This window comes from Leucopleurus acutus, assembly GCF_964270905.1.
Source record: "Leucopleurus acutus genome assembly, chromosome: X".
In the NCBI taxonomy this organism is placed as follows: Eukaryota; Metazoa; Chordata; class Mammalia; order Artiodactyla; family Delphinidae; genus Leucopleurus; species Leucopleurus acutus.
Genome location: NC_139148.1, coordinates 28053345 through 28067786, shown reverse-complemented (window position 1 = coordinate 28067786; position 14442 = coordinate 28053345). Strand labels below are relative to the sequence as shown.

Here is a 14442-nt window from a genome sequence, read left to right as displayed (position 1 = left end):
TTGATGACAGTTTTTTCAGTTAAATAGGAAGAATTGCATTTGAAGAAGTCTCATATAAATTAAACAATGCCTTTGTTTTGTTGAAATTTTCAATAATTTTGACTAGTGGATTACTATATAAAGAATGCTTAAAAATTGTAGTTTCTGTCTATACAATTCATTTGTTTATTTTTTATGAAATTGATATTTTCTAAGGATTGCAATTCCTTTTTAATGAAAAACTGTAAATGTATTTCAGGCTGTCCCCCAGAAATATTTACCCTATTGTCTGTACCTTATTTTACTCTTCCTTCTCCTTTGATGTATAGGTAAGGGATGTTCCTTCAGGGTCTTTGGAAAAATAGGAACTGAGTTATTTCACTTACAGCCTCTCCAACCCCTTGAGTCAGACAGAGCTTTCCTCAATCCCTCTGTCTGTGACACAGAATTCTTATCTGTTAGAAAATCCATTTTTTCCATGGCAATCGATATGATAAAGAAAAAGGAACTTGTAAGTACTCAGAAGGAATAGAAAATTGTTCTTCAGCTACCTTCCTTCCTAAGCACATATTCAGGTTGTTCCACAGCTTTGAAATTCAGGAAAGATAAAATAAGACTAAATATAAAATACTATAATTGTTGCCAGCAACATAGAATAGTTGTTTTCCATAGCAAAGGAAAACATCCCTTGTCCTTCTTCAGACTAAGGAATTACTTTCATTAAACATAGATCAAACGTAACCAAGGAGAGTGACCTATTTTCCTGAGGTCACACACATTCTCACTCTACTCCTATTTTATGGAAGTTGGCTTTTTACTTCCTCCATTTTCTCTCCATGTGCTCTTTCTCTTTCTCTCTCTTTCTCTCCCCCTCTCCCTCGCTCTTTCTTTTGCTTTCTCACTCTTTCGCTCTCTTTCAACTTCCATTTAATTACTAACTTTAAGCCCTGTCTCTTGCTCACGGAATATAGCGTTTAAAGGCTGAAATGAATGACATACGCCCAAAGGTGGACTCCACGCGTGACCAAGCAGCAAACTTGATGGCAAACCGCGGCGACCACTGCAGGAAAGTAATAGAGCCCAAAATCTCAGAGCTCAACCATCGATTTGCAGCCATTTCTCACAGAATTAAGACTGGAAAGGTAGGAAGATCTGCTCCAAGGTGGAAACTAGTGATAAATGATCTCTTGCGAAGGTTGCGCAGTACCCTGAAGGGGGCAAGCAACCCTCACAGCAAGGTTTTCAAAAGGAAAATGAAGGCCAAAATGTATTTGAGGAAATTTTACCATTGAATCTCATGGGAGATCAATCTCTCTCCCTTTTTCCCTCCCTACCCCCTGTATCCCTCTCTCTCTGTCATTTTGTTTTCCGTGGCACAGCTCGTCTAGAACTGCATTCTGCACTGGTTTACATATGTACTTTCAGGGGTAACCTGCAGCACAGTAACAAATAGCATGCCGCAGGCCAACAGCAGCAACAACAAAAAAGCACAAAAGACATAATCTAAAGAAAGCACTACCGACATATTTTGCCAAATATAATATTGCTTGTGTGTGATATGGAAGAAATACCCAAAATGAGGTCTTGTACATCTCCTGCATGATGTAGGATTTCTGTACATCTTTGCTGGTTGTGCACATGTGTGTATGTGTGTGTATTTTAACTTGCTCTTGCTAGTTGCCGATACTTACTGTGATAAAATCCATTAGATTATCATGACATGCAAACCATGAAGACAAATAATTGCAAAGCTTGTATATCCTAATTTTTGTAATTTTATATGTCTATTTATATTTATTCTATTTAATGAAGAACCAGGGTATATGGAACTTTTGCATGATAACCCTTTATATTTGTGTAACATTTAATGAAGGCAAAAATCTTATTTAATAGGTAGCTTGCAAAAATATATAAACACAGTATTATCGAATTTGAACTCTTTGGCGAGTATCAAAATGCAAGGAATTACCTCCCAAATTTATAAAATGTAGTTTGACACATTTTTCAATATATATGATATGCTTTCAAATACAAATATGTATGTAAAAGAAATATATGTGTTTACATATACAGATAATTGCTAGAAATAATCTCAAATGAGAATAACATTATTGAAATATTTGTGAGAAAATGCGATATGTCAGGTAAGTTTTGATTCCTGGAAAAATAGGAGAATACATTTGAAAAATTATTTTGGTAATTATGGACACCCAATAATAGCATGGTTTAAATCTTCTAAGGCATTACTTTGTATCACTGTTATATATAATAGTACATATATAAAGGAATTCCTAAAATATTTGGAAATGTGATATGAATTTTAAATACTTTATTGCATGTGAAACATAGTTACTCTTCAAAACTCGCCTTCCCAAAGCAAAAAGGTATTAGCTTACCTTAATTTGTTGCTCTTGTTTGTAATAGTTAACTAATTAGTTCTACTCATTTGTATATGAAGTAATCCTCTTCTGAAAAACATCCTACAGATTCTAAAATTTTATTTTTAGTCCATAGTTGTTTTTTGTAAGAATTTACTCTGCTGTTTAAACAGACAATTGTTTTCACTTCTGGAGATACCATTAAATGGGTAATATCTAAACAACCAAAACTTATTTTAGTCATCTGAAAGATGAATGCTAATACTTCATTACTAAGTTTTGTATTCTTCCCATTATACTTTTTAATAAATCACTGAGCTAGAGTATATTTAAGAGTAAACAGGGTATTCTTTTCTTGATTTTTTTCAATGGTAGATTGAGATACACTATGTCAAAAGACTGTGACTTGTAGGTATTGAAAAATGAGTAGAAGTCATCATGCACCGTAGAAACTGACAAACATAGCATGGCCAAGAGAAGTTTGTGAATTGTCATTCTATATTCTGTACGAATGTGTCAGTATACTTCCAGATATCATGCATCAGGTGAGCCATTTGATGTGTTTCTTTTATCACCCATACTGAAGAAAAGCATAAAAGATTTTAAATCAATATTTCAACTATACATTAATTGATGACAATCACATTTTTACTTTTCAAAGCATTCCTTTTCCTCTAAATTCATAGAGATGACTGAATGCAATAGTTGACCCCATTTGGGGGCTTTGAAGAGATAATTAAGCTCTATCATCATGATGAAACAGAAAATATGGAGTTAAAGCATACCTGACATTTTGCTTGTTTATCATTGCATTCACTAATGGTATTGAGTGTCCATTGTGCTAGTGAGTATGGGAATATACAGGATGTTTAAGATACTTGCTTAAAAATATATATCTACAAACACAAGTTTAAATACTTATTGCAATCATATAATATGCTTAACACTAGTACATCTTCATGGGGGTGTACAGTTAATGATGAGGTGGTCCCGGCAATCACATAGTGTGGTAGGAAGAACAATAGACATAGAAGATTGAATTCTGAACTTTGTCAGTATTAGGCAGAACATGTGGTCTCTCTGCAATTCCATTTTCAGTGTTTATAAGATATGGGAGTTGAACTAGATAAGTAGTTTTTAAAAGGAAAACTATCCCACCCCACAAAGGAGTTATTATTTAGAACTGAGTATATAAAATGGATAAGAATAGACTTATTGGATGGGGGAATTTCTGCCCTTTTATCTTTCTGCTTCCTCTGATGAGGTTCAGGAGGTACAAGTTATGTGCATAGAACATGGTGTAAAATTTCTGGGTTGGATTAGTTAAAATTAGGACTAATTAGTTGTATTAGTCCCTGATAACTCTAAAATGTGTCTAATAATCTTTTGTTGATGCAGTGAGGAATTTAATGACTTGTATGTGTGTTTGCTTATGGACTGGGTAATTTTGGCAGTGCTGGAATTCTCAGGGATAGCCTTTGATCTCAAAGTCAAGTTCCTATTAGAGTAAGGCTTATGGAAGGTAAGATTGGTTTGTAATATGACATTCTTAAGGTTGAGTTTATGGGTGGTTTTCACTTAGGAGAAAAACTTGGGAGAAAATCTACAGTGATAAACAAAAGTAGACTGGGAGTGAATATGGATAGAACTCAGTTTAAAAACTAATTTCAGGATCCTTTCAAAGGTCAACTAGAAAGGGCAAATGAGTAGAGCAAAAATTTATCCTGAGAACTCACTGATAACATCTGGATTCACTATTTGGTGAATATGAAGTCTGTGTCCTTCAAGGACTGTTCATGACAAGAAATTCCAAAATCCAGAAAGCAGTGTACATTGGGTTCCTCGGTTTAGATTGGCTGAGAACTTGTCCATCAGATGCAGTTCTCAGCAGTGGTAATTTTAACTATCAGTGAGGAGCAGTGTGGCGAGAGGAAAAAAATTCTTAACTTCAAGCCACAATACTTTGAGTGTGATCTTGGATTTGACCCTTTCCCTCACAGAATCTCATTTCCATCCAGAAAAGCAATAAGATTATGCCTGTCTTATCTTAACCTCAAGATTGTGGTGAGGATCAAATGACCTAAGATATGTAAAAGCATACATTGAAAAAATCTATAAATTATTATAATTATATAAAATGGTGAAAGTAATATCAATAATTATTGTTATCATTATATATATATTAGACTTAATGGCCAAATTTTGAGGGTTAAGATGGAAATTGATGGGGAAAAGAAATGGAGGAATAGCTGATTTCTCTTTCTGGTCTGTGCTGGAATGGGTAGGGACCAAGAAGATGTGTGTTTGCTATTTCCATTGCAAGGGCCAGCCTTATAGATTATCGAGTGGACCAATTTAAGAACTGGAAAGTTCTGCTTGTCCCAAATAGGGCCCATAAAATACATGAAATTCTATCTTTTCTCATTTCATTTAGGTTAATCAGCAGTATCTTATGGCTTTGAGAAAGCTTAATCTCTCCTAATATGTATGAAATCAATTTGAGAAAATGGCAGTTTTGATGGGGAGGGTCAGAGTTATAAAAACGAATCAGGCATAATTTCAGAACCCTGGGTAAAGTTGATGGAATCATTGGGGAAAGACACCACGACTCAACTCTTTCTGATTTAGGGCATCTGAACATGGTGGCATAGCATGGTGGTGTTTGAGGGGGATACTATCAGCAAAAGAAAGTGACAGGAGACAGAAGCATAGAAAGGGAAATAGGAAGGCAAAAGTAAACAGACTACTTAGTCTTGTTGCTTATGGCACTTCTACCCATCTCCATCTTCTGAAAAGCCAAGTTGGAGAGGAGAGTCAGCAATTTGGGAGAGATGATATTTGAGGCAGATCTTCTAATAATTTATGCTTAATTCAATACTCAATGAGGAGTTCTTGATTTTTTTTTTTCATGCACTGTTGAAAGATTAGCCCTGCAGTGGTTGTGAAGAGAATTCAACTGAATAATGGCAGGAAGTAGGGAAACCAATTAGGAAGCTATCACAATAGTCTAGATGAGAAACAGTGAGTAGCTCAAATAAAGGGGTATCTGTGGGAATGGAGAGGAAGTGACAGTCTACAGCAGTGACTCTCTAACCTTTGTGTACTTGGAGGAACTGTTAAAACACAAATTGCCCTCCCCTCCCCCCCTGCCTGAAGACTAAGACTCAGTAGGCCTTGGGTAGGCCTGATAATTTGCATGGCTAACAGGTTTTCGGGTGATATTGATGCCAGTGATCTAGAGACCATACTCTGAGAACCACTGGTCTAGAGACATTGAGAACTAGCCTAGAGTTAAATTATCATATATGAGGGCCAAGAAGGTGATGAACTGAAAACTGACTCAGGATTCAATACTAATTGAGTCCAAAAGGCTGCCTATGAGTCTCAGAATAAAATTTGCATCAAGATGTATTCGTCACATTGTAATACTTAGCTTTCAAAGCATGTTGAGTCAATAGACCTTAGCTGTATCCTATTAATATAGGCAACTACTTTCTAACAAAATATTATGAGACATACACATAATTTGCTTAGTTAGATTGTGTTCTCTTCTAGAGATTTAGAAATATTTCACTTTCTTTGGAGCTAAAATGTTACATTATTGCCCGTGCAATTGGTACTAACCAAAAGAAAGGTGAACTTGTTTTCTGTGTCTTCATTCTTTATTAAGATTTATGTGCCGTTGGATATTATATACAATATATTCCTTAATTTCTATATGGGCCTTAAATTTGCTTTCGAAATCCGTGTAGCAGTATGTGTACGTATGTGTGTATATATATATGTGTGTGTGTATATATCAATATGTGTGTGTGTGTGTGTGTGTGTGTATAATTATAACATGGGATTTGAATGGTCTGCCATCATATATGTAAATATAATTTTATTGCTATAATATTTATAAAATGTCAAGATTTTGATCTCCAATCAGTCCAATCAGTGTTAGCAGGTGTAAAAGTAATCATTCTTTGGATCAGAGACTATATATATATATACACACACACACACACACACACACACACATATATGTATATGTATACATATGTATATATAAATATATATATATATATATATATATGGCTGTGAGAGAGCCAGTGAGTTTTTCATTTAGTGTACAATATATCAGGAAAAAATACATGGTTGGGTCTAATTTTATCTTAAGTAGTAGCTTTAGATGTGAAAAGTAATATATAAATAATTTAAGGATAGTTTAGACAGGTATTGTGACTTTCCCAAGCATCAGTGGGAAATAAGTAATCCATCTAATGAATGTCACCTAGGATGTCAAAATAAGATTCATTGGATTTGAGAATTTTAATTGAAACCTAATTTTCAATAATCAACTTTATCAATACAAATATATTGATCTTTTTCCCCTTCATAGTCTATTTCTAATTTAACACCTTCTCTGACAGAAGAGAGCATGGTCTGTTAGCTGGTATAGTTACTCTTATTATATAAATATATTTTTAGTAAACTTTTCTACAAAGAAATTATTTAAAAAGTCATAGATGAAAACTTAGGTAAAGATCTATAGGCATCACATGATTTGTAGAGCATTACATATGTAATAATCACAGCTACAATCCTCAAGTAATAGTAACAGATTAATACCCAAACTTTGTGTTACTCTACCTGCTAATTTTATTTCACTGAAATAAGTTAACCTAGCAACAGAATTTCTATATTAACAACATTTTTGCATGTTTATAATTTTCTATCCCTAGAACAGGTTAGTTCTGTTGGAACTTTGATAACACATTACTTTTGTAATTATTTACAATGTTTCCAAAGTAGATGTTAATTGAGTTTGGTGCACAGTGTCATTTGCTACAACTAACTGGGTCTTATTAACATGACATTTAAAATGATTAAAGCTATTTGGTGATTTTTGATCATGATCTTTTATAAAGGAAAATGATTCCTCCGATCAATCAACAAATGTAAAAGTAATCATTCCTTGGATTGGAACTTTCAGATATTTATAGGAGGCTGTGAGAGAGCCAGTGAGTTGCCCAGGTTCTCACAGTTAGATAGCCTGGTTAGAAAACATTAGATCCTAATTCATTGCTTTGTCCACTCCATCCTGCTGACTCTCAGCATACATTGTTATATCTCTATTTGTATCATTAGATATTTATTGTTGGTCTATTATGTGTTAATATAAGCATGTCCAGTTTCACTTAAAACATAATGATTTCAGTACTTCTTTGTATTAAAAATAACTATAATTAAACAAAAACCAGAAATGAGAGAGGGAGAAAGGAAGAAAGAAAAAAGATAAGAAAAAAATAGAAAGTTGTCCAAAATGTTAAATGTTTTAATTCATCTGTCTCCCCCATATATTTTATAGTTAAATCCTTTCTTCTTCTATTTCAGTTGCTACTACTAAACTCATGTAATCGTGAGGCAGAAAAATATTCCAAGTTATTCTCAATAAAAAGTAGAAAGTGGGATGATTATTGAACCACCAACATATCTTAACCAATCAGTGTATTTTGTATCCAATTCTGAAAAGTGTGACCATAAAATTAATCTCATCATTTCAAAACCAACAGAGACGTACTGGGTAATGTCTCTTAATCAGCCTTACAAATTTGGGAAGTTACCACAATTTCACATTTTTATCCTCACAGCATCAAAGATAAGCCAATACCTTACCTAATATCAAAGAATGCAGCCAATGAAATGTCACTTACCCAAGTCAATTTGTTTTATCTTTAAAATTATTTCTTATGTCCCTTGGAGCTTGCTCTTTTGAATTTAAAATAAGTGAATGAATAAATTTATAAACGACTTTATCTGATTATCTTCGTTTTAGATAGGTCTTTCCAATACACTTATTTCTCTTTGTAAATTTTCTTTCCAGATATTTTGATTTGAAATAACTCTTCATATCATATCTTTTCTGTATTATAGGATGTTACTGGTCCTTGAAACTTTATTCATTTAGGTTTCCATGAATTATTCTTATTTATTTTTTTCTATACCAATATTGTAATGATTAATAAATTTTCAAAGCTGCAGAATGGAAAGAGGAGACTGATTTGAAGCAATTTTAAATCAGTCTGTACCATTTGGAATATTAATTTTCAATTTAGATTTTAGTGTGATTTGAATGTAGTGACCATTTATCATAATTACTGAGATTACATAGTCCATATTAACAAATGTTTACTTTACTGTCTGTGTAAACACAGTCATTATTATGTTAGTGTATCTATGCCCATTAGAGTAATATTTAACCAAAAGAAAGCTTACATTTTAAAAATGATAAAGTGTATCTGAGTAATCTTGAATGCTTCCAATTTACAATGAATCAATCTGTAATTGATTTTGCTTTTTTCAGTCTGTTGTTGTTTGTTAACTTGTTATATAAGTCACCTTTAATGCTAAAACTTTAACAAAGCCTTAAATTTCATTAATCTTAAATCATGCAGCAAAGCACAATTATTAGCTGTTAAGCAATCTGAAACCACATTAAAAAATCAAGGAAAACAAAGTGTTGTCTTTCTCAGTTTCTCTGTCTCTTCTTTCTTTTGTGTCCGTTTATCTGATTATTAAACTTGCCTATGTTTTACTTTATTTGTATTTTGTATGACTTCACAGTCATGCTAAAGCTCTTAAGATGAAAAGGTAAGTAAAAATTAAATTGTATAAAACCTATGCCTGGTTTATACTTTCTCCTGCAATATTATAACTTTTTTTGATTATTTTCTATGTATTTTAAGACCTATATTGTGTGTACTGTCTAACGTGTGATTTAATTGTGATTCTAGCTCTTCTTTGGTCATATACTTTCTTTAAAGTCAATAGAAGTAATGTATGCAAAAGTTAAGATGATTTATCCACCATTGATTTCAGTTTCTTCAAATAGTTTGTCATAATTCTGAATCAAAGAGGCAGGCATTATATACTTTATATGGCTTAAACTTGGATGATTCAAGAGTGAGCTATTAAATTATGGATGTTTGCTTACTATTCATTTCTTTTTTTAAAATTTCATAAGCATTACAAAGACAAAAAGACCAAAGAATGACATGTGAAACTTTTATTGGTCAGAAAAGTCATGACCTAATGGTGAGCCAGTGAACTCTTAAGGAAAAGCAATTAAAATTTCCCAACTCCTTGAAGAATATTAATCACATGGATGTCAAATGGCTGGTCTGATCCTGCCAATAGAATAGCCTAAATAACTGAGTTAAATAGTTATGGTTATTTTGGTTATAAAATTAGTTACTGGTTAATTTGATTTATTGGATGTTCTAAAATTAGTAATTGATATAATAAACACGTTTTATGTTTAAAAAATGAGTTCCTTTTGCTATGGAAAATACAGAATAGTATAAGATGTATTCCCAGCTTCAGGGATTAAAAATCTACTGGGGAGACAAAATATAAACCCTTGAAAGTCAAACAATATTACATTCAAATATGTAATAGATACTGCAACACAACCTAGCATTATACGTAAATGAGGAATAGAGACTCCCAATACAACATCTCAAACCCATTCCCATAAATTTTCCTATCCCTAGAGGGCTTTCTGAAAATTCCTCTATGAAAACATCTGGGTACAAGTGAATGAGATGGGCATTATAAGAATTATCTAAATCCGCTAAAATTTACTAAATAAAGCATCAGCATTTTGACTCCTATTAGTAAGACATTACTCCTGTGACATATTTCATACTAATAATGAACTATTGGTTCTTTTCAATGTCGTCGTCATAGCAGTTGTTATAGATCTGTACTGTCCAATAAGGTAGCCACAGGACTACATATGGCTATTGAATATTTGAAATGTGGCTACTCCAAATTAAGATGTGCCATAAGTGTAAAACACAGTGGGTTTTGAAATCTTCATATGAAAAAATGAAAGTAAAATATCTTATTAATAATTGTATATTGATTATAGGTTTATATAATAATATTTTGGACATATTTGGGAAAAAATATAATTAAATCCATCTGATTATTTTTACTTTTTAGTATGGCAAGTAGAACATTGAAAATTACATATATGACTTGCATAATATTTCTATATAGCTGCATAGCTACAGTAAACAAAGCCCTTTGAATTTAGAGGAGAGAATTTACTGTAAATTGATAAAATTTTAGGGAAGTATTCATGCAAAAACTGTCTTATTTCTAACTTATACACTAATACATCATCATCCTACCTGTGCTTATGTACTTTCAGCAATGAGAAACTCACTTCTTTAAAATTTAGTGCTTTAAAAAGATAAAAAAAAAAATTGCAACACTAATTAGTTGTTCCTATATTAAACTAAAATTCAGACTCCAAGTAATTTCTCCCCATTGACTCTAGTTATTCACTTTGGAACCACACAGAATAATTAAAATCCCTAATCTGCATAATGGTCTTATTTTTTAACAAATGCATAGTAGTCTTTGATCAGGAAATCTGGACACTACACATACTACTAATGAAATCTAAGTTTGCATTATCTTGCTTTGAATAATTCATCACTTTGTACTAGTGTTTCCTAAAATCTATTCATATCTGCTTATTTATTTTTCTACCTAGTGGTATCGTGTTGTTGCTAACATTTGGCCAGCAATTAATATATATCCACACATGAAGTGTGGATTACTCCAGTCTCTTCAATTTTATTTATTTATTTTTCAGTCTCTTCAATTTTATACAGAGGAAATTGTGTTATTTAAAATTCCAGATCATTCAAGATTTCCTTGAAATATTTATTCTGCTGTTCTATGATTAGTCATGTATTCAGTTAGTTTTTCAGGAAATGTTCATTTATGAGTGCCTACTATGTACCAGGAATGATTCTAGGTTGAACCAGACAGGCAAATTACTCATCTTCATGGGATGTTCGTGAAACTCATCCCTCTCAATGTGTGTGTTTTTGCATACTTTTTGGTCTCCAAATAATTCCTGATGAAAATACTGCACAGGGCAGAACAAGTGCAATACCCTTTGGCATCCTCCTTGGGACCACTCTCTACATTGATGCAGATTAATTAATTAAGTTTTGTTGTTAAAGAATGATACAGCTTTACCAAACTGGAGTGTCAATTTCTCCATGTTCAACATTAGAATTTCATGATTTTGTCAAATAAGTTGTTAAAATAAAAATGCCATGTCAACAAGCATTTATTTTATCCTTCGTAAACCATATGTTTTCAAAAGAGGAAGGTCTTGACCTGAGCCAATGGATGGGTACAAATTTGAGGGGAAATAATAAGACCAATACTTATTGAACATTTATTATATACCAAACAACATTCTAGCATACTTGATCCTCATAAAAGCTCTATGAGTTAGATATTCTTCTTATCCTCATGTTACACATAAAGAAACTGAGGCTCAAAGAGGAGAAATAACTTGCCCAAGATCCCTCAGCTGGTAAATGGTGGAGCCCAGATTCAATCTAGGCATTCTCATGCAGGAGTTTTAGGCTCTTCACCAGAAGGTTAAAAACATTCTAAGCCTTGAGGGAGAGATACCAGGAGTTTACCAATAGACCTGTAAGAAAGATTGTATTAGGACCACTTAAATAAGGCTAGAAAGGTCCTTGGGACAAGATTAGGGGAAGCCTTGACTATCATGCTGGAGTCTGGACCTTCTTTGACTTGTACTTCTTGAGCAGAGAAATAACATAATGAAAGCCATGGTTTTGGAATATACTGACCTGATTACAATTCACAGGATAGAACTGGTGAGGTGGGAAGGATTATAGCCCTGTAAGGAGGTTATTGCCTTAGCTCTTGTGTGAGGACTAGGAGAGATGGTGTCTCTGGGAAAAGAAAGCAAGTGAATCATGGTGAATGAATTGGCAAGTATTTGGTATTTATTAGACATTAGAGTGAAGTGCTGGAAAATAGCATGACTCATGTTTTAAACATGGATGACTCAGAAAAAAATGGTCTTGTATTTACAGAACTAGCCAAGTTGATGTTGCAAGCAGTTTGGGGGAAGATAATAAGCTCATTTCTAGACATGCTGAACTTCAAGTGAGAAATCAGGTGGCTACTGAGAGTCTAGATTGGAATTCAAAAGTGAGATCACAGCTAAAGAGGAATATTTGACAGATATTATGAAAGTTATAGTTAAGTTTTGGGAGATAGTACAATTTTTTAGGGAAGGAGTATTGAGAGAGAGGTACGGGTGCCCAAGTTTTGAGCCTTTGAAACTACTATATTTGAGTATGTGGAGGAAGGATGAGCTAGAGAGGAAGCAAGTGTAGGAGTAAAACAGATAAATCTGCCTTCAAATGGACCCATGTTATTTTGACCTCCAAGTACTCAAAAAGTTATTTTAAATATTATTTATCTTCATATGTTCACAAAATCATATAGAACAATGCAGTTGTTCTTATTAAATGTTAGGAAATGTGTACAATTCAGTAACATAAATACCATCGAATTAATATTGTGTAATTATGATTCTAAAGGCTGTTACTCTTATAATATATTGTACAATATATGATTTTAAAGTATAGAAGTACGTTTATAATACAGAGATTGAAACAACATTTACGTGCATATCTGTAATACTAGCAATCTGTACTGGTTCAAGAACATATTATGATATTTCAAATTTTAAATGTTCATTAGGATTTAAAAACTAGTATTGAAAATAAGTCCCTTTAAAAAGAGTCTATAAATCCTTTCTGGCATGTGTAGAAGTACCCAGAAGATAAGTGTTTATTCATGTTTCTTCCTGTGAAAATTATGTTCTCACGGATAGCATTTGATGGTTCACTTCTTCATTAGTATTAGTATTAGATATTTGGTTTTTCCTTGACACTTATCCCTATTGTCCTCTAGGAGATGCTGTCTAATAAAGAGTAAGACTATGACTAGGAATGTGTTGGGGAAGAGTGGGTGGGGACCAAACTTGATGAATGTGTCATTCTGGCATTAAGACAGTGGGTGGTTCCTGAATTGGTTTTACAAGTGGAAAATGTTTAGCTCTGTAAGAAAATAAGATTTCTATTTATCACGTGTGAGTTTTCAAAAGCTGTCAGATATAAAGTATTTTCTAGTGTTTTAATGCAAAGAAATTGAATACAGGGTATAGATAATAGAATAAACATTTATGTTATTAACTGTTTAAACTTTAAATCTTGCCTATTCTTTTGAATATATATTTGATTTTCAGTGTATTTTCATTCGTCACTCCTCTTCAAGTGGTTTCTTTAGAAAAACAAGGGATTTTAAAGTTTTTTGAGACTATGGTCATTATGAATTTCAAAATCAAAGAAACTGTGATGTTTATAAGTTTGGAAAACATATATTCAGATTTTTCATTTGAGATATTCAGGGTTTATTCTTTTGAATTTTTTTGTGCTACCAAATAAAGGATGCCTAAGGCAAACTAATGACATTTTTTTGTCTTATGGGAGCATGCCTGTCAATTCTGCCATGCTAAAAATGTCATTTAAAATATCTAAGCAGATTGCAGTGTAGTTTTTCTGAGGATAAGGAGACAATTCTGCATTTCCAACTGATGTAATGAGGCAATTTCTGTTAAGAGATATTTACCCAAATGGTATTTATATCAGAATATTTAAAATAAGATCAAATTCAACTTTAGGATATTAACAGTTAGACCAGCCAAATATATGGAAATTGACTTTTGTTGAAAAAACCAGAGTGATGAATTGCATTTTCTTGTATGTATGTTTGGCTCTGATGATGTTAAATGTCTTTATTTGCATCCCCAGGTACTTTCCCAGTTGTATTTCAACACTTTCATAAAATATAATATGGAAACATAATGCATGTCATTATTTTCGCAACAAGAGGTTGAACAAATGTATTTTTTGTCTTATATTTCTAATAAAAAGTAATTTTGATTTAAATTAGCACTATCTTTTTTTTTAGGCCTCCATTCCTTTGAAGGAATTGGAGCAGTTTAACTCAGACATACAAAAATTGCTTGAACCACTGGAGGCTGAAATTCAGCAGGGGGTGAATCTGAAAGAGGAAGACTTCAAGAAAGATATGGTAAATTGGTTGTGATAAAATTGTGAATGAACTAGGAATGAAAATGAATAAATATTTGGAAAGAAATTAGATAACGCAAGTCTCCAAC

General features: G+C 32.7%; 1 protein-coding gene across 2 annotated transcripts in view; it reads left to right on the top strand.

The window, feature by feature from the left end:
• DMD (dystrophin) overlaps positions 1-14442 on the top strand; it is a gene marked incomplete at its 5' end in the record, with an annotated part of 2126456 nt that overhangs the window by 836895 nt on the left and 1275119 nt on the right. For both annotated transcript variants that reach the window (XM_082864911.1, XM_082864910.1), the window contains 2 exons: positions 951-1121; positions 14232-14354. In XM_082864911.1, coding sequence (XP_082721037.1) covers positions 951-1121; positions 14232-14354 — 294 coding nt within the window. The remainder of the gene's footprint in view (positions 1-950; positions 1122-14231; positions 14355-14442) is intronic.